A 21591-nucleotide genomic window follows, 5' to 3' on the forward strand; every position below is an offset into this window, starting at 1 on the left:
ATCTCTTTGGCTTGGTGCTGAATATTTTGGAATTTCAGAATCCTTTTGTAAAGCTGTGTGTAGGCTTTACCAAAAAAGGGGAGAACTGGACTTGGGCTTTGTACTCACTTGTGTTTTATACTCAGGTATAGTTAGCAGTAAGGAGCCTGCAGTTGTAGGATTTTTGTTTGCTTATGTGGGGGCTGTACCCAGCAGACTAGGGTGAGGGGCTGTGCTTAGGGGTAACTTTTGGTGATGGTCAGGAACCCCGGCCATGCTGGGGAGTGAGCCTGGACCTTTTTCATGTAAAGCATGTGCTCAGCCCTTGGAGCTATATCTCCATCCCATGAAGGTCACCCAGGTAATGCTCAGAGGTTACTTCTGGCTCTGCTCAGAAATGATTCCTCGCAGGCTCATGGGACTATATGTGATATTGGGGATCAAACCCAGGTCAACTGTGTGCAAGGCAAATGCCCTCTCTGCTGTGCTATTGCTCTGGCCCTGAGATTGCCATTTTAAGGGCTTCTTTTCAGTTCAACCCTCCAATTGAAGCACCTGCTTCTGGTGGTAATTACAGCAGAGTCTGCTGGACACATTTGAGTTCTTGATGCTTAGTTGTGTTTTCCATAACTTTTGTGGGTCCTTCTGTGCTCCTAGCTGATGTTCCTTCATTGATACTTGAGATGATCTAACTTAGAGCTTAGACTTTGTGAAGATTTTTAAAAGTTTATATTTTGCTAGTCCACTGATTTAACATCAGTAGATATTTTAAGAGAAACATTCATGTATTTCACTCTCAGTCACAATGTCCTGAAGACATATAGTGTTCTTCATAGGACCACAACATGTCACTGAACATGGACTTTCAAGGAATGAAATAAATCCAGAGAATGTTTTTGAGGGGTGTGGTGGGAAATTCAGACATACCAGGTAGAACTCAAGGCTTACTCCTGGCTCTGTGCTCAGGAATCAATCCTGGTAGGGCTCGAGGAACCATATGGGGTTTTGGGGTTTTGAAATAGAGTTGAAGACATGTAAGACAAATGCCTGGACCCCTGTACTATCTCTCTACCCTTATTTTTAGCGATCCTTGACACTGTGAGACTCTGGTGTAATCAGTAGGTGGAATTATTTTAATGTAATTTGATCTGCATTATACTTGAAGACAGAATGTCATATGAAACCAATTTTTCAGTTGTTTGTTATGGCATTGGAGCTGAGTTTGTGGTCCTAAATTCTCTTGGATGTTATATTGTTTTCTATTTTTCCTTCATATTAGCTTCTGTTTAAAGCTATATGAAAAGGGAGCCAGAGAAAATTATAGTAGGTAAGGCATCTTTCTTGTACTCTGTTGGCCTAGGTTTGATCCCTGGTGTCCATATGGTACCCTGAACAATGCCATATGTGTCCCCGACACTCTTCAAATAATAATGGTGCAGCAAAATAAAATAAGAAAAAATTAGGAAAAATAAAGTACTTTGTTTCTCTTTTAAACATGCCTGGTAGTGCTAAGAGGTTACTTCTGGCTCTGCACTCAGGAATTATTCCTGGTGGTGCTCAGGGGATCATATGGGAACCCAGAGATTGAACCTGGGTCAGTTGCATGCAAGATAAACACTCTACCACTGTACTATCTTTTCCAAACTTGTTTGCTTTTTGATGGGGACCCAGTGATAGCAGCCAGCATGGCAGGACACCCAATACTTGATCTTCGCATCTTTGTGCTCAGTGAACTCTGGGATCATATAGACTGGACTAGATTTCATAGTCTGCTTGCATGCAGGACGTCTGCTTAGCCCTTTGGGCACTTTCTTAACTCTCCAGTAGCTTAGTAGTTTAAAAACATACAAGAAATCATTAAAGCCATTCCAAAATGTTAGAATCACTGGCTCAAACTAGGCTGTAAGCCCACCCACCAACCTGGTTTTGGAAATATTCTGAGAGATGTTAGGCCATGTTTCTCGGTGAATCCATAATTCACTCATAGATTACCATTCTCTAGTTTGTCTCATGAACTCCCTGACAACTCACATACTTGCGCCAAGTTCCCAAACTGGGCAAAGGAACTTCTCATATCTGGGTTGAATGAAGGTCAATTGAGAAACACTAGATCAAACAATAGCTACCCTGAGTTCTTGGAGCAAATTGAAGTGGAAAAGTGCCATTCTTCCCTGGAAGCAGGATTCTTCAAGTTTCATCCTAGAGAGAAACTTGAGTACTTGCAGTTCTGAGAAAGCTCAGCAACTTGCAACCAAATCTCATCCAAACACAGTCGTGATCAGATTCCTGTTTATAATGAAGATAGCTTATTAGATTTAAATAAAATGGGACCCTAAGATATACTACAGGGGTTGGTTCAGATACTTTCCCTGCATGCAGTCAGCTCTCTTTCAATCTCCAGCCCAACATATGATCCCTTGAGCCCCATCTGTAGTGACCTTAGTGACCCTTGAGCACAGAGGTAGGAGTAAGCCCTAAGTACCATTTTGTGTGGCCACTCCAACTGCTCTGAGGATCATGCTAAAATTTATAAGCAAGAGTTATTTATTTATTTATTTTTGGTTTTTGGTTCACACCTGACAATGCTCAGGGGTTACTCCTGGCTCTGCAATCAGAGATGACTCCTGGCAGTCACAGGCGACCATAAGGAATGCTGGGATTCGAACCACCATCTATCCTGGATCAGCTGCGTGCAAGGCAAATGCCCTACCATTCTGCTATCTCTCTCTGGCCCCCCAGCAAGAGTTAGTGTTTTGAATGGGTTAGACTTGTGCTTGTTTATAGGAGCAATGATTTTCAAGTCTATATTCATGATGGGAAGTGAACTTTGTCTTGATCAAGAACCGACCAATCTGAATGGTCATGGCGTCTAATTACAGTATTTTAGAAGCAGAGCCTTTTCTTACCTCTGCTTTCTTGTGTCCTTTGTCTCCTCAGGAGCTGACCAGTGCTTTGATACACATCAAACTGCATCTGTTTATCCAGATCTTCACACTTGTTTTCTTCCCAGCGGCAATCTGGGTTTTCCTACAGCTCTTATCCATCACACCCATCAACGAGTGGCTTCTCAAAGGGTACGTGGGGCTATTGCGAAGGGGTCACTTTTCAGGGTGCTTCACTGATGACATTGTTGCTGTGGTCACTTTGTCCAGAAAGACTTTAAGGTGAGAAGGAAATAAGAGACTTCAGACCTTTTTTTTTTTAGGGGGGGAGGCACACCTAGAAGGGCTCAGTGCTTGTTCCTGGCTCTGTTCCGGGGTCACTCCTGACATTTCTTGGGGGATCATATTCAGTGCTGAGCATCTAAGTAGGATCAGCACATGAAAAGGAAGCACCATGTAAATCTTTCACAATCTTTCTAGTCCCCTAGTAATAGATTTTTATGAGACTTATTTATTCCGTCACAAATATTATTGCTTATTATTATTACTAATCATTATTTTGCTTGTTTGAGCTGCAATTGGCAGTGCTGAGGGCTCCTCTCAGCTTTGTGCTCAGGGGTCGTTCACACTTCCCACATAGAATAAGGCCTCTTCCCACTGAGTGAACAGATTGAATTAAAAAAATTTGATTTGAAATAGTTTGAAACAAACCATTTGTTATGCTTGTGGTATAATAGAAGAAACACTAAGCTCAAAGTCCCAAATCACTTTCTCATCTTGGTCCTACTTTGGTAGGAAAGTCATTTAATGGTTTAAGCCAGAGTTTCCTGTTTATAAAGTGAGGATAATCTACTTTTGCTGTCTACTAATTTGTGATATTGAGGATATTAATTGAGATCACTTTTTTATGTATTCAAGTCATTTGTTTGGCTCCAATGCTATATAGGCATTGGAGAAACAACAGGAAATAAAGCTGAAATAAAAATGTTTTAGGAACTGCCTGACCAGTGATAAAACTATTAGGGCCTGACTTGGGGACCAGGTATGCTGGATAGGCCCAGGAAAGAATTCAAGTGAGAGTCCAGAATAAAACAGAGAAAATAGTGAAATAGAAAATAGCGAATATTGTACACTAAAGAATGCACAGGCATGTAACAAGCAGCTTTCTAGAAGAATCCATGGGCCTCTCCACAGAGAGTAGTGCAGTTCTGATATAGATTTCCAGGTTACATAGTTATAAACTTGCAGTAAGTTAATTAAAGGTGAAATATTTATGATGTCTCAGAGAAGAGGGAGGGTTTGGGAGGAGAATCAAGGCATTACCAGATCCATATTTGCTCACTTCTTGGGCAATGGTAAACTGCCATGACATGGGCAGATGGATATTTTTTACTATGCAAATATATTTTAATGAGTGTCTAATGAAGCTGGAAATCATCCAGAGGTCAGTTAGTCCTTCATCTTGGTCTGAGTTCCAGTGAGTCTTGGATCTTTGTTCTCGCCTTGTGAAGTGCTTTGTACCTGTAACTCATTGTCTCGTTGGACCAAAATATATTTAGTTTCCTAGCTTTAGAGAAAAGCAGAATATTTTAGTTTTTAAGTTTTACGATGTCTTCACAGAGAAATATGTTTAATTTTTCTTTTTCTTTTTTTTGGGGGGGGGGTGTTCACACCCAGCGATGTTCAGGAGTTACTCCTGGCTCTGCACTCAGAAATTATGCCTGGCAGTGCTTGGGACATTGTATTGAACTTGGGTTGGCCATGTGCAAGACAACCTACCTTCTGTGTTGTTTATAATACAGGTTGTTTTTTTTTTTCAAGATAAAGTTGTTCATGATTGAGTTACAGTCATACAATGTAACAAACTTCACCAATGCACATTTCCTACCATCAATCACCCCACTTTCCCTCCCACCTACCCTCTCCTGCCTACTTCTTGGGCAGGCATTTTACACTCCCCTTTGTCTCTCTTTCTCTTTCGTTCTCTTTCTTTTTTTTCTCTCTCTCTCTTTACCTTTCTTCTCCCTCTTCCTCTCTCTCTCTCTCTCTCTCTCTCTTTTTTTTTTTTTTTTGGTTTTTGGGCCACACCCGGCGGTGCTCAGGGGTTACTCCTGGCTGTCTGCTCATGTCAGGCACGGAGGACCATATGGGACACCGGGATTTGAACCAACCACCTTTGGTGCTGGATCGGCTGCTTGCAAGGCAAACACCGCTGTGCTATCTCTCCGGGCCCCTCTCTCTTCTTTTTTGACCTGTGGTTGGCACTACTGCTAATAAAGGAGTGCCATGCATTTCTTTTGATCTTTGTTGCTTAAATTTACTACTCATTGTTTTCATTTGTTTGTCCTACAGAACATTTTTTTTAATCCTAAACTCAAAGGATGGATTTTTCATCATGACATAGAGGGGCATATAACTTAAAAGAAATGAGGGCCAGGAGAGTATAGTACAGTGGTAGGGCATTTGCTTGAACATGGCTGACCCGGGACACACCCGATTTGATTCCTTGCATCCCATACAGTCCCCTGAGCCTGCCAGGAGCAATTTCTGAGCATAGAGCCAGGAGTAACCCCTCAGCACAGCTGGGTGTGGCCCAAAAAGAAGAAAAAAAAAGAAAAAGAAAAAAAGGAAAAATGTTTAGAATATAGAATAGACTATTGTCTGAATCTCAGAAGTAAATAATTGTATCATGCCATTGCTATAATGATATTCCAATGAAAAATGTCTCTGATTGAATGAATTGTTTATGAATTGTGGTTGCATAGGAAAGGAATTGACAAATGTAAGAGTGTTGTTGGTTTGGAAATTATTTTAGGGTTTTATTTTACCAAAACATTTCCTACCAAAAAATAAAAAAGACAAGAAAAGGTAGATGAATATATGCATAGACCAAAATAATTATTCCTTTTGGCTATCCTATAATGTATTCACTAATATACAATTATAATTAATTATAGTATTTTATAATTCATTGAATTGACATAGAATGAGAGTTTAAATAACTTAAAAAATGTAAATGAAATAACCAGGCTGGAGCAATAGCAAAGCGAGAAGGGTTCATTTACTTTGCACATGGCTGACCTGGGTTTGATTTTCAGGACCCTAGGTAATCTCTTGAGCCCATAAGGAATAAGTTCTGAGTGAAGACCCAGGAGTAACCCCTGAGTGCCACCAGATGTGGCCACAAGACAGAAAACAAAACAACAACAACAAAAAAAAATGACCCAATTTGAGGGTTGAATGAAGTTGTAAACCAGGTCACCTCACATGGAATTAATTATGTAAACTCAGCAACACATGTGCTCAAGACACACTCTTTGCTCAGCTTTGCTTGCCGAGAATAAATTTACTAAAAACCTAAATTAAAAGACTCTACTGCTTCTCATTGAGTCTTTTTCCTCTTTCCAGTTTGCAGACAGTAGGCTGCATGCCTCCACCAGTGTCCTCTGCAGTGATCTTAACCAAGGCAGTTGGTGGAAATGAGGTGAGTCATGGGGTCCTTGATCTAAACCTCAATGAACCTGAACTTTGATTTCCTTTTATTATATGGCATTATTATGGGGGATGAAGAGTTGTGTCCATAAGCATAGTAGGACAGGAAAGAAGCGGGTTTATTCCTGTATTGAGATGATGTTAAATGGATGAGGAGGAATGGAATTTAGGAGTTCTCAGAGAAGAGCAAGGAGACAAATGAAATGGGGAAGGTGATTTTTCTCTCCTCAGTGGACAAGAATCTAACTGGAGGGACCATGTTCAAGAGTTATAAAGGAGGACAGGAGTGGTAGAACGGCAGGTAGGGCATTTGCCTTGCACATAGCCTACCTGGGTTCTTTTCCTGATGCATGCATGCATACACACACACACACACACACACACACACACACACTCTCTTTATCACTGCCTTTGTGTTTTTGTTTGTCTTCAATTTGGGGCCACGTTTAATGGTGCTCAGGACTTACTCCAGATTCTGCACTTAGGAATTATTCCTGGTGGTCTGCAGGGTACCATATGGGGTGCTGGGAATTGAACTTAGGCTGACTGTATACAAGGCAAATGCCTTAACTCCTATACGAGTTCTCCAACCCTGCCTATGCCTAACTTTTTAAGAAATGGCTAAACTCTTTTAAATGATCACAGTATTATATACTTAAGCCACTATTGGATGAGAATACCTGTACTACATTACTGTTTATTATTATTAAGTCTTTTTCATTTCATCTATGAACCCCACCTGTCCTGGTATCTCATTATGGTTTTTATCTGCATGTAGTATTTCTTGACTATTCAGTTGAGGTCTAGTGTTTTTTGCTTTGCTCTATGACTCATAAAGGGTGAGGTTATCTTTTTCATCTACTTTTTTGTAATCCATATCTTCTTTAGATCAATTGCTATTTTTCTGGCCTAGGGGTCCCAGTGATTTCTGTGCTCAGATGTGAGCATGATCAGGCTGAGAGGAACTGGAAGTCCAGGGTCTTATCTAGAGGAAATTGTTGGCCTCAAAATCTGGTTATTGTTGTTGTTTTCTCTGAGTGAGTTCTTGAATGTTCTATATTTTTCTGTTTTTTATTTTTTCAGCTTCATTCTTTGAAATGATATCTCCTGGTTTGAAGTTTGTGTTTACATATTTTGGAAGAGTGGGGTTAGTCAAACAGGGCAAGACAGGATATACTGATGGGGGGTGGGGAGAGAGAGAGAGAGAGAGAGAGAGAGAGAGAGAGAGAGAGAGAGAGAGAGAGAGAGAGAGAGAGGGAGAGGGAGAGGGAGAGAGAGAGAAAGAGAGAGAAAGAGAGAGAGAGAAAGAGAGAGAGAATGAGTGAGAGAATTAGTGACTACATGATTTTTATGGTGGTAGGTGCTCAGGAACCATATGTCGTGCCAATACTTTGAGCTGGTGTTGGTCACATGCAAGTGACTTGCCCATGTACTGTCTGAGCTGTACCCCATTCTATCCAGCCTAGCTGCATAGGTTTTATTAAGCTGCTAAAATATTATGAATACCGAGGTGAAGAAGAGTACCCTGTGAGGGGAATTCATGGCCTGTTAGTTTAGGCTTTGTTGGGAGAACTTGGAACTCCAGCATCTTAGTGGCTAGACATGGAGCCTTAGCTCTTGCATGTCAGTTATTTAGGGTGAGAGTAGTGCAAGGGCCAAGAGGCACAAGGACTGAGCCTTGGAACCCTTTGACACTGAGAAGGTAGGCTTGTGAGTGGGGGAGAATGGTCAACAGAACAGAGATGAGAACCTTACAAGAATGGTGGAGGTAAATAGTCATCTAGGAAGTTATGTGGTCCTGAAAATGGTAGTCATTTTATTGGGGTGATGAGGAGGGAAAGACTACAATTAAGTTCCCTTTTCCCACTCTAGCTCAGCTGGCTTAGAATGTGTTTGCTGTTGTAGGAACTTTAGGATTCTCTTTAAAATTATGGGGTCTATGTATAAAATATGAAGTGAAAAAAATGTCTTCCATATAGGCAGGTGGGGGCAGTTGGGAAGTAAACTGGGACACTGGTGGTGGAAAATATGCATTGTTGAAGAGTGTTGGACATTGTGTGGCTGAAACTCAATCATTAACAACTTTCTAACTGGGTATCTCATGATAATTCAATTAAAACTATATTAAAATCCAGAAGTGTTTGATCCACTTCTTTGAAGAATGTCATGGGTATCTTTAGAGGAATCACATTAAATCTGTATAATGCTTTGGGGAGTATTGCCATTTTGATGATGTTAATCTTGCCATTCCATGAGCAGGGTATGTGTTTCCATTTCCATGTGTCCTCTCTTATTTCTTGAAGCAGGGTTTTATCATCTTCTTTGTATAGGTCCTTCACATCTTTAGTCAGGTTGACTCCAAGATATTTGAGCTTGTGTGAACTGATGTTAATGGGGTTATTTTCTTAATGTCCATTTCTTCCCTATCATTGGTGTATAAAAAGACCATTGATTTTTTTCATGTTAATTTTGTAGCCTGCCACCTTGCTATATGAATCTATTATTTTTAGAAGCTTTTTGGTACAATTCTTAAGGTTTTCTAAATATAGTATCATGTGATCTGCAAACAGTGAGAGCTTGACTTCTTCCTTTTTTATCTGGATGCCCTTGATAACTTTTTCTTGCCTAATTGCTATATCAAGTACTTCCAGAACTTTGTTGAACAATACATATGCACGAATAGCTAAAGGAATACTTGGGGAAATTATGGGATGCATTTTTCCCTAGCTTTAAACTGTATTACCAAGTTATAGTTATCAAAAAAGCATGGTATTGGAATAAAGGCAGATCCTGAGATCAGTGGAATAGGCTTGGGTACTCAGAAAATGTTTCCCAGGCATGCAATCACTTAATTTTTGATAAAGGGACAAGAAATCCTAAATGGAGCAAGGAAAGCCTCTTCAACAAGTGGTGTTGGCACAACTGGTTAGCCACCTGCAAAAAAGTGAACTCAGACCCTCAGCTAACTCCACGTACAAAGGTAAAATCCAAATGGATTAAAGACCTTGATATCAGACCTGAAACCATAAGATATATAGAACAACACGTAGGTAAAACACTCCATGACATTGAGACTAAAGGCATCTTTAAGGAGGAAACAGCACTCTCCAAACAAGTGGAAGCAGAGAAAAACAGATGGGAATATATTAAGCTGAGAAGCTTCTGCACCTCAAAGGAAATAGTGCCTAGGATACAAGAGCCACCCAATGAATGGGAGAAATTATTCACCCAGTACTCATCAGATAAGGGGCTAATTTCCAAAATATACAAGGCACTGACAGAACTTCACAAGAAAAAAACATCTAACCCCATCAAAAAATGGGAGAAGAAATAAACAAACACTTTGTCAAAGAAGAAATACAAATGGCCAAAAGACGGGTCCGGAGAGATAAGATGAAGGTAAAGGTGTTTGCCTTTCATGCAGATGGACGGTGGTTCGAACCTCGGCATCCCATGTAGTCCCCTGTGTCTGCCAGGGCTGATTTCTGAGTCTAGAGCCAGGAGTGACCCCTGAGCACTGCTGGGTATGACCCAAAAACAAAACAAAACAAAACAAAAAAAAAGGCCAAAAGACACATGAAAAAATGCTGCACTTCACTAATCATCAGGGAGATCCAAATCAAAATAACAATGAGGTATCATTTCATACCACAGAGACTGGCACATATAACAAAGAACAAGAACGAGCGGTGCTAGATGTGGAAGGAAAGGAATTCTCATTCACTGCTGGTGGGAATGCTGTCAAGTCCAGCCTTTATGGAAATTACTCCAAAAACTGGAAATTGAGCTCCCATATGATCTAGCTATACCACTCCTAGGGATATGCCTTACAGACACAAAAATACAATTCAAAAGTCCCTTCCTCACACCAATATTTATTGCAGCACTATTTATAATAGCCAGACTTTGGAAACAACCAACATGCCCTTCAACAGATGAATGGCTAAAGAAACAGTGGTACATATACACAATGGAATATTATGCAGCCATCAGACGAGAAGTCATGAAATTTTCCTATACATAGATGTACATGGAATCTATTATGTTGAGTGAAATAAGTCAGAGGGAGAGAAATTGATACAGAATATCACTCATCTATGGGTTTTAAGAAAATAAAAGACATTTTTGTAATAATTCTCAGAGATAATAGAGATGCGGGCTGGAAGGTCCAGCTCATGATAGGAAGCTCGCCACAAAGAGTGGTGAGTGCAGTTAGAGGAATAACTACATTGACAACTAACATAACAATGTGAATGAATGAGGGAAGTAGAAAGCCTGTCTCAAATACAGGCGGGGGAGGGTAGGGAGGTGGAAGATTTGGGACATTGGTGATGGGAATGTTGCACTAGTGAAGGGGGGGTGTTTTTTATGTTACTGAAACCCAACTACAATCATGTTTTGTAATCAAATTGTATAAAGATATTAAAATGTATATTAAATTATAAAATGCATATGTCTATGTTAAAAAGAGACTAAAAGGTGCTGTTGCACCCACTGTAAAGCTTCATAATAGAAAGTGCTGTTCAGCCAGTAGTTAAAAGGCACTATGTGGGCATTGTCTTTGACAGCAGGAAACCAGTAGCAGATGGTATCTGACCTCTAGTGCGTACATTTGGTGTGATGTGAGACCAATCAAAACTTCTATTCATCATGGAAACCTCAAAATCAGCCAGATTGGGTGGGTTGAATTATATAAAGTTGGAAAAAAATCAGTGAACCTGCTGTGAGTTGAGCCTCATGGATCCCAGTGTCCAGGCCAGGTATGTACTATGTTCACACTGGCAGTCACAGAGAATCCTGTCCTCGAGCAGAGGATGGTGTGTTTTTAGAGTAAATGTATTCATCTGGCACTTGGTCATATATTACTTAGCAGCTCAGAGGATTCTAGAGCCCATTGTTAGTCCTGCAGAATTCTAAATAGGTTTTACAGGCCAAGTTTTGATAGGTGAAGTAGAAAGGTGACCAGTTAAAAGAGAAAGAGAGAGAGAGTGAGTCAGAGAGAGAGAGAGTGAAAGAGAGAGAGAGAGAGAATGTGTTTCTCATTTTATCACTTGGGTTAGCCTCCAAATCTCTATAAAGAGCATTAAAGATGGTCTCTTGAGCAAAGCAAAATGATAGCATGTGGTGAACTCTTTAAGGTATAGATGAAGGTCATGGCAGTGTGCGTGTATTTCAAAAAGGCCTTCCGTCTGCTCGGAAAGCAAATGAAGTGCTCATTACCTACTCAGAAATGATAGCAGTGGGAAGACTTTTGCAAGAGGTGAAAGATCAACTTCATCACAGTCCAAATGGGGAAGAAAGTTCAATATCGGGCTTATCAAGGAGGCCTGAAACATTTCAGGGTTATTTTGCATGGTCAATGGGGAGTTGATCTTACTAATCCAATGCATGAAGATAAGATGCATTGAAAATTTATAAAGGCATTTCCAGGCCACACAGAGGGCATGAAGCGAAAAGCCACTAGGATCTGTCAGTAACTGTGTTGGTTTGGGCAGTCATTGGCCTGCTGCCTTACTTTTCTATTCTGCTCAATTCTGCTTTCAGGTCCTCTTTCTTGCAGTGGAAGTTGAATAAGTTCTTAGAGCAATCTACTTAAAAAAAAAAAAAAGGCTGTCAGGACAGGGCAGGAGTGGTGGCGCAGAGGTAGGGCATTTGCCTTTCAAGCGACTGGTCTAGGATGGACCTCAGTTCAATACCCTGGCATCCCCATATGGTCCCCCAAGCCAGGAGTGATTTCTGAGCACATAGCCAGGAGTAATCCCTGAGCGTCCCCGGGTATACCCCCCTCCCCAAATAAAAAGCCCTTTTGCAAGCTTGTTGCTGTCATCATTTACTCTCGAGATTCCCGTGTTCTCTGGAAAATGGGGAGAGGTTTTCAAATTTGGACAACTGAAGAAGAAACAGCAGCAAGAAATTCTCTGTTCTTAATGCTCTTCTTTCAGGTCTATCTGTAACTGTCATCTCATCTTCTAGATTGGATTAACTTTCTGAGGAGCTTGGGAAAGTGCTGACTGTGCTTGTTTTAAGCTGCTGGGAAACTAATTTGAAATAGAATTCTCTTATTTAACCCCTCACTGCCTCTCAAATTGTCTCCTATTTCGACCAATCTGGCCCAAGGCTCATCCTTAAACCTAAATGCCTATTCTCAGTTCCTTCCTCTTTGACCTAATTGCAGTGTTTGATACCATGGCCATTGCCTCCAACCACCTTCTGTTTCCTCATTCTCTTTGCAACTCTCTCCCTATTTCTCTTCTTTCTTTACTTGACTTTTCTGTTTGTTTTATTGTTTGTTTTTTGAGGTTACTCTTGGCTCTGAGCTCAGAAATGGTTCCTGGCTTGGGGGGCCATATGGGATTCGGGGGATCAAACCCAGGCCTGTCCTGGGTCAGCTGCATGCAAGGCAGACACCCTGCTGTGCTACCACTCTGACCCTTTTTCTTGACTTTTTAACTCCCATTTTTCAGGGAGCCTATCTTCCTATACTCTCTTATCTTGAAGCTTTTGTTTGTTTGTTTGTTTGTTTGTTTTTGGGTCACACCTGGTGGTGCTCAGGGGTTACTCCTAGCTCTGTGCTCAGAAGTTGCTCCTGACTGGCTCAGGGAACCACTTGGGATGCCGGAAATCAACCAGCCAACCAGACAATAGCCAACTAACCTATCGATCATAATCTGGTGCCATGTCTCCCTTGAGTAGTTTTATGTAAACATTAAAAAAAGTTATCTAATTTTCTTTCTTTTCTTTTCTTTTCTTTCTTATTTTTATTTTGACCAAAGTGGATTACAAATCTTTCACAGTAATTTTTTAGGTACACAGTGACATTGAATCAGGGGCATTCCCACCATCAATGTTGTCCTTCCTCCATCCCTGTTCCCAGCATGCATCCCATATCCCCCTTTTATACCCCCTAGGTTGATAGTATAAGTGGTCCCCTCTGTGTCTAGCATGTTGTAGATTGGGTGTCAATTCTGTTGTTGTTGGTTTTGGATTAGGTGTTTAAGTCTGATCATTTTTTTTATTTCTACTTAATGTTCAATACTACTGTCTGGTCTTGATACCCTCCATTATTTCCCCCTCAATTTGTGAGGCGAAACAAGATGGTTCAAATTATGTGGTTCTGTTTGAAGGAAAGAAAAAAAAATGGGGCAAACATTTTCTCAGTAACTTGATTAGCTTCAGACTTCCATCTTGGGGATGCACCTTGGTTATTTCTGAGGAAAAACTGGTACAAACAATAGCTTAAAATATTTTATTAGTTGATCTTATTTGATTAACATTCATACTTGTTATGTCTTAAGTAGAGAATTGATTATTCTTACTTTGATTGCCAAATTTTAGATCTTTGCTTTTACAGATTATATGGCTTATAAATTTGTAGCTTATATGTGAGTTACACATGTATGTTTATGAAATTATTGAACATAGAAGACTTATTTTCAGCAACATATTAACCATTAAGTTACATAATAAGTACCAATAAGTATCAATATCAATAAGTAAATCTGAGAAGGTTTAGCTGTTTCCCTAGACTGGTCCCCAACTAGCTCTGTGATCTGGAATATTTTCTTTTTTTAACATTTTAACCAGTGGTCTGTAGATAGGATTGTTTCTGATGAAAATGCTTTGGAAAAAAAGTAAAAGGACCTAAATAAATCAGAGAAGGTAATAATTTTTTACTATGTTTCTTGGTGATATATGATCTATTTGATTGTATTACTTGTAGATTTTTTTTTTTGGAGGGTTGCATACCCAACAGTGCTTCCTTCTGCCTCTAAGCTCAGGGATCACTCCTGGTGGGCTCAGGAAGAATGCTGGGGATTGAACCCAGGTCAACTATGTGCAAGACAAGCACTGTAACCACTGTACACTGACCCCCAGTTAGTAGTAGATTTTACGTGCTTCCTCAATTTATTCTCTGTGAGATTATATGCTTTTAAAATTAAGTATGGAGCTTTCATATTAAGGTATTTAGCAACTGTCAGAAAAAAATTTGGTCTTGTGCTTGCTTCGGCAGCACATATACTAAAATTGGAATGATACAGAGAAGATTAGCATGGCCCCTGCTCAAAGATGACATGCAAATTCGTGAAGCGCTTTATATTTTTTAACAAACCAACAAAAGACAAAAAAAAAAAAAGAGAGAGAAAAAAGAAAAAAATTGGTCTTCATCTAATGCTTTCTAAAGAAAGTGGGTTTTATCTTTGTATTACTACAAAATTCAGAAATGACCCTTTACATGGGTCATTTTGTTTCATGAAAATGTCCTGCTATGTCTTCTAGGTCTCTGGAGCAGACATCCTGTTTCTAGGGACAATAAGGCTTTACAGGCAGATCATTACCAAGGAGCCAAACTAATGGCCTGGATCTATTGAGTGTCACTGAGCTGCATTCCAGTCAGGCACTAAGACACTGAAATTGCAGGACCTTCTGTGTAAGGAGTGAGTGCCAAACTCTTAAAAACAACCCACTGAGATACAGGCCCCTTTCCAAGTACACCCACTCGAAGTCCCTCCTCTTTCTTTCATTTTTCTTCTTTTCTTCCTTTGCTTCCCTTTTAGAAAGGAAACATCAGTCATGAAATAAAATAAGAACTACAGTTTGGAAAACACCATCATAAACTAGAAGTAAAATCTGCCATCCATATTTTCTCAAAGTCAGCTTTTCTTAATGCTCCCAAACAACTCTTGGGTGATTGGTCCATTCCGTGGGGTTATTTCTGACCTCCTGTGTCTGTGGGCGATTCCTTTGGTGTTAGGCCTGAGACTGCTTTGGGTACTTTCTGCTCCAGATGAAGCTGCTTCTGTTTGTGCTTGGCTCATTGGATCCACCTGCTCCTCTCTCTTGAGACCACCTGGCCCTCCTGTCACTACATGGAAGTCTTTCCCCTGGGCAGAACCTGGTTTCAGTGCTGCCCCTTTTTGTTGAGTCTTGGCTGATATCCACTCTATGAATGCTTTCAACATTAGAGTGCTTTTCTGAGGGGTGTTAGAGTTTTGAGTGAATTTGGGCCTCATCCTTTTCCAGTGGTGCTCGGGACTGACTCCAGGCCCAGTGCTCAGGATCACTCACTCCTGGCACACCCCTGTGTGATGCCAGGGATCAAACTGGGGTCTGAAGTGTGCAAAGTATAGGTCTTAATCACTATACTATCTCTTTGTCCCAAGAATGCTTTTTGTGCCTCTGTTGTTACACTCATTGTCCTTCCATCATTATTTATTCATTTTTCTATGTGTTTGTCTTGGCAACCAGTTTGTGCCTGTTCTTTGTAGGAAATGCTTTGCTTGGTCCCTTTAACTGATTGCAAGAGTCTTCATAGTAGCCAGGGGCTATTGGGGGAAAGTAAGAGAAAGACTTCTGTGTCCTTTTTGTCAGATAATGGTTCCAGCAGAGCAGTTCTGAGCAGCAAGCAGGTCACTTACACTGCAATTATGGATTTTGTGGTTATTTTTGAGCCACACCTGGCAGTGTTCAAGGGTTATTCCTGGTTCTGCAAAATGAATTACTCCTGGCAGGCGTGAGGGACCATATGGGAAGCTGGGAATAGAATCTGGGTTGACTGCGTGCAAGGCAAATGCCCTGGTCACTATTACTGTCACTTTGGCCTTGCAATCATGTTTAAACCTGTGTTTTCTCACTCTCTTCTTCAGGGGTCTTTTGATATATTTATTGTGCCAAAATAAAATATAGTAGAATTGAACAGAGTTCTACTCAGATTTTCTCATTTATGCAGATGTACTTTAAACCCTGTTTAAACAAGAGCTTATTTTAGGGGTCCAGGAGCTAGCTGTAAGACTGGAGCACATGCTTTGTATGTAGTGATTTTAAGTTCAATCCCTTACATCAGGGGTCTTCAAACTACGGCCCGCGGGCCACATATTGTATTTATTCCCATTTTGTTTCTTCACTTCTAAATAAGATATATGCAGCGTGCATAGAAATTTGTTCATAACTTTTGTTTTTACTATAATCTGGCCCTCCAACAGTCTGAAGGACAGTGAACTGGCCCCCTGTTTAAAAAGTTTGAGGACCCCTGCCTTACATTATGAGATTCCCTAAGCTAAAACAGGAGTAATATCTGGAGCCGTGGAATGATTCTCTCTCCTCCTTCAGAAAAGAGTTTTTTTGCGTATGAAAATATCTTCCACTTCTCTAACCCTCCTCCCTAACAAATATCAGGGATCTCTATTTATGCCCAAACCCTCATATTCTTGATGCAGAGGAATTTCTTTCTTCACCTGGTGAGAAAATTTTAGGTGGCTACCTAAAATCTTTATTATACACATCTCATTGGTTTACACTGTTGAGTCAGAGCAGTATCTTGTGCTACGGTAGGTAAAGTTTTACAACTTAAGGCCCAATTTGTTATGGATTGCTAGCACTAGAGAAAGAATCAGGAAGTTAATTGAGTTTGAAGTGTGTTCACAAAATAAAAGAGCCAGGAATACTGATCGGAAGAAAGCTTACCTAACTTCAGGTTTTATAGCATCTCTTAGGGAGTAATGCTCTCCTTTATGGTGCACTATTCCAGTTTCTGATCCAGAGGGAGAAAAGGGGGGGGGGGCAGAGTTTGATTTCAGGGCTTGCAACAACGCACAATTTAGGGCATCTTTCTTCCCTTTTATAGGCAGTTCTTATGCCCTTGGTGCAATGAGCTGGCTGCTCCCTGCAGTTGAAGAGTTCATTGCCTTTCCCAGATAGCTATCCCATGCAAATATCCAGCCTGGGTGTGGACAGCCCAGGATGTGGGCCAGACCTTGTTCCCAATGCCTCTTAGCCACCATTTTTTTTTTTCATCTTCTTAAGACACTTTGCTACAGGTGCTGTTACAATCACTCCCCATTGACAGAGGAGAAAGCTAACCTCTGAATAGATTAAGGACCATTGGCAGGATTATGTAGTATCACAGATGATAGTGGGGCTGCAAACCCAGAGACTGGAGGTAGGACAGAGGGAGCTAAAAGACCCCTAACTACCTAAGCAGGATGAGGTTGTCCTGGAAATAACCCCCAACTCTGTAGTTGGGTTCAAATGAAGACTCTGGTGTTGTGTGGGTTTTGTTTTCTCCTGGACTGGTACTCCCCAACCTCCCTTTTCAGAGCTTCTCTATTTCTGCGGGGTGCTCATAGTACATCATATGATGTTGATCCTGCTGCTCCTCTCTTGCTTCTTTTTTGAGGGGTTGGATATCCAAGCAACCCAAGGATGTAATCCCAATGCTGTTTGGGATTACCCGTGTCTTCCTGGAAGTGCCTGGGATCACCAGGGCTGTACCTGGCAGTACTCTGGGGACCATGTGATGCCTGAAACAGAACCAGGTGGGTACCTGCTAATATGCTGTTCTGTCTTCACTGTTCATGAAGCTTGAGGTGGCACCACGTGTGTTTCTTCTCCACCCTTGTATCCTAGGGTCTTGTGCACTCATTGACATTTCCCAAGTTAGGGTACTTACCTGGCACTTAGTAAATGCATTAGTTTCAAAGGAGTTTCTTCAAAATTTAGACCTATCATATATATATGTTGGTTTTTTGTTTTTGTTTTTGGTTTTTGGGTCACACCTGGCAGCACTCAGGGGTTACTCCTGGTTCTACACTCAGAAATCACTCCTGGCAGGCTCAGGGGACTATATGGGATGCCGGGATTCAAACCACCATCCTTCTGCATACAAGTCAAATGCCCTACCTCCATGCCATCTCTCCGGCCCATATCATATTTTTAATTTAATTTTTATTTTCTTGAAATCTGTCTCCTGAAGGCAATGCTTCATGTCTCGTTTTGGTTTGTCTTCTGTTAAATCAGCTTTTATAGACATATCCAAAGGTGTCACCGACTGTTTCTCATAGGATTTCCTCACATCTCCGTGATTTACTCCAACTTGGCTTTGTCTGAACCTCATCAGTGGCTCCTGCCGCTCACTCCAGGGCAGCAGCCAAAGAAGCTGGCCTTGTGTCAGATTGGAAGAGAAGGTTTCTAGTGCTTGGACTGGAATAAAAGCCTTGTTTTTTTTCCCCCAGTTGATCTTATCTGGAAGGAAATAAAAGACTTTTCTATAGGACTGATCTTATATTTTCAAACCTATTCAGAAATATTTTTTGTTTGTAGTTGGATTTCTTTTTTTTATTTATAATATCTTTATTTAAGCATTTTGATTACAAATATGATTGTGATTAGGTTTCAGTCATGTAAAGAACACCCCCCTTCACCAGTGAAACATTCCACCATCAATGTCCCAAATCTCCCACCCCACCCCCACCTGTACTCTAGACAGGCTTTCCAGTTCCCTCATTCATTCACATGGTTATGGTAGTTCTCAGTGTAGTTATTTCTATAACTGCACTCACCACTCTTTGTGGTGAGCTTCATGAAGTGGGCTCCTCTCATTGTCTCTGAGGATTGCTGCAAAGATGACTTTTATTTTTCTTAAAACCCATAGATGAGTGAGACTATTCTGCATCTCTCTCTCTCCCTCTGACTTATTTCACTCAGCATGATAGATTCTATGTACATCCATGTATAGGAAAATTTCATGACTTTATCTCTCCTGACGGCTGCATAATATTCCATTGTGTATATGTACCACAGTTTCTTTAGCCATTCATCTGTTGAAGGGCATCTTGGTTGTTTCCAAAGGCTGGCTATTGTGAATAGTGCTGCAATAAAAAACACAGCATTTTATTTGTTAGCTGGATGGAATTTCTAGTATACTTTTTCCCTCTCTATTTTTGGGGCATTGTTAGCTTGTAGGGAATGTGATCTTGATGTCTAGACACATTGGTATATATTCGATAATTATTTTAACTTGAGGTAGAATTTCTTTTTCTTGTTTCTATATGGTTATTCCAAATTCTAGACGACTAATAAGAGAGAGAGGGACCAAACCCAAGTGCTTATGCCCGACTCTGCTAATAGATCATTCCTAGTGGGGCTTGCAGGACCATAGGCAGTGCCTATGGGATTGAATTTAGGTGGCCTGTGCACAAGGCAAACACCTCCCCACTGTACCATCTTTCTGGCTCAGGGATTGGCTCAAGGATCTTCTTTTAGGTTATCAGTTGTGATAAATTTTACACTCTGTTGTGTATCTTGGACTGGGAATATAGCTCAAATAGATAAAGCTGGGCTTGTGTGAGACTCCTAAGTTTGATGGTAGTACTGAACAGCTTGTGAGCATTTCTGGGAGTAATTCTACAAAAATTATTTTGCTTCTCTGATAAAAAAAAAACAGCAGCAAAAACAAAAAACCCCCAAAACTTTTAGCCCTAATTTTGTTTCCTTGTTTCCTTATAATGGCATGATGTTGTGAGCAGTTGAGAAGATTAGGAAAACAAGGTAATAGACTTGTCCATCAGAGGACTGGGATCACCTTCAACCCCCTTTATCTACCATGATCTTATACTAAAAGCACAAGACACTCAAATCTAAAAAAATAGCCAGATCTTGTGTTGGCTCTTTTTTTCCAAGAACTTGGTTTATGGAATTTCTGGAGATGAGAATCACTGTACTCTGAGCAAGTGGTTGAGTCCTTGCACTCTGCAAGGTGCCAAGCTAATGTTCCTAGCAGTGGGGACCTTGAGTGCAAAGAAAATCCAATGTTGTCATGTTCACTTGGGTTACCAGTGAGCTGGGCAAGTTTCACAAACAGAAGCAGCAGGCAGGTGGGAATGATTGAGAAAGTCAGGTTGGGCCTGGAGATGTCCCTGCTACTGGGCCATGCCCACAGAGGTCTCGGGGGTCTGAGTTTCTGTTGCATGTGTCTGAGCCTGTTTTCACTTATTTGTAGTCTTTGAGCCATACCCTGGGTGGGGGGGTGTCTCTCTGTTGGCTTGCACTCAGGAAGAACTCCTGATGGTGCTCTATGGACCATACTCATTGCCAGAGACTTGAACCACAATTCTTGAAATTCAAGGCAAGTGCCATTATCCTTGGGGAGTTTCACTGCTCCCCAGGACCTCGTGTGCACACAGAGGGAATCCAAAGCAAATGGGTGCAAGATCCAAGCAAATAGGTCTGATGTGGGAAGGAATGCTGTTGGCATATTTTACCCCAGGAGTCTGCTCTGTGAAATGCATGCATGCAAGCTGTCAGAGGAAGCTGATGTGTCATGGTTGACCATTTGGCTATAGATGTCCTCTGGCTTCCTTCCTTCCCATGCAGAATTCTGGCACAGCCAGATCTGGAAGATAAGACATGTGAATGGGATGGCCAACACCTGGGTGGTGGGTATTGCGTGGGCACAGAGACATACAGAGCCTGTATGTCATACACCAGAGCAGCTGAGGATTCAGAAATAAACCTTCTATGGTCCAGACACTGTGCTGGTCTGTATTTCCATCCTCATAGGAGGAGACAGTGGATGCAAAGTTGAGCTCTTCTCGCACATCCCAAGTAGAAGAGCCTTGAATTAGAACTTGTTTTGGCTCTTGAACTTGTTTTAGCTCCCCAGGTCCAAATTCTATGACTAGAAGCTGGTCCAAACCATCGTACCACAGCAAGGACAAACTCAATTATATAAGTCATTTCAGAATCTGAAACTGGAAGACAACAGGCATGTGTTTTTCAATTGAACTGTTATTTATTTAACTAAGGAGAAGCAATTAACTACAAAGTGAGAAACCCCATTAGCACATCAGTGCTGTGTGCAGCCATTGATTAAATTAGATAAAATAGTACCTGCCATGGAAATATGTGGTTTATTGATTTCATGAACACACACGAAAATACTTGCAGATTACAAAATGTTATTTGATTTTGTGACTGTTCTTAGGTGACTAGCTTCGAGCAACTGCAATTAGAAAGCCTATGGGATAAAATTAATTCTAATAGATTGATCACTGTTCTTTTGTAGCTTTTTTGGAAGACCTATGGTTGCTAGTTGAGTATGGAATTGACTTGTTGAATGTTGTAGTTACTTTTGGGATTCGCTGTTAAACATGACAAATTTGACCTTGCCTTAGAAGACCATTGTTTTGAAGACTTGGAATCAACTTAGATGTCCAACAACAGACTAGTGTATCATGAAGATGTGTTACATATATTCAATGGAATACTATAACTTTAAGGAATGATGCAATCATGCAATTTACAGCAACATGGATGGAACCCAAAAATATTCTGTTAAATGAAGTAAGCCAGAAGAAGGATAAATAGAAAATAATATCACTTGTATGTGGTATTTAGAAGCAAACTTTAGTCATCTGAACTTAAAATAGGCCTGTTATATGGGCAGGTTGAGGACTAAGGGGGG

General features: G+C 40.8%; 1 protein-coding gene and 1 non-coding gene across 4 annotated transcripts in view; both read left to right on the forward strand.

The window, feature by feature from the left end:
* Positions 1-21591, forward strand: part of SLC10A7 (solute carrier family 10 member 7) — a 224016-nt gene that overhangs the window by 5397 nt on the left and 197028 nt on the right. For 2 of the 3 annotated variants that reach the window (XM_049770107.1, XM_049770108.1), the window contains exons 3-4: positions 2917-3053; positions 6270-6345. In XM_049770107.1, coding sequence (XP_049626064.1) covers positions 2917-3053; positions 6270-6345 — 213 coding nt within the window. Of the gene's footprint in view, positions 1-2916; positions 3054-6269; positions 6346-21591 lie in introns of those variants that run through there. The other variant, XM_049770109.1, reaches the window with a different exon arrangement.
* LOC126005676 (U6 spliceosomal RNA) lies at positions 14349-14455 on the forward strand. Its single transcript, XR_007494717.1, has one exon. It is a non-coding gene; the product is annotated as a U6 spliceosomal RNA (small nuclear RNA).

Source organism: Suncus etruscus, chromosome 3 (assembly GCF_024139225.1).
Source record: "Suncus etruscus isolate mSunEtr1 chromosome 3, mSunEtr1.pri.cur, whole genome shotgun sequence".
NCBI lineage: Eukaryota > Metazoa > Chordata > Mammalia > Eulipotyphla > Soricidae > Suncus > Suncus etruscus.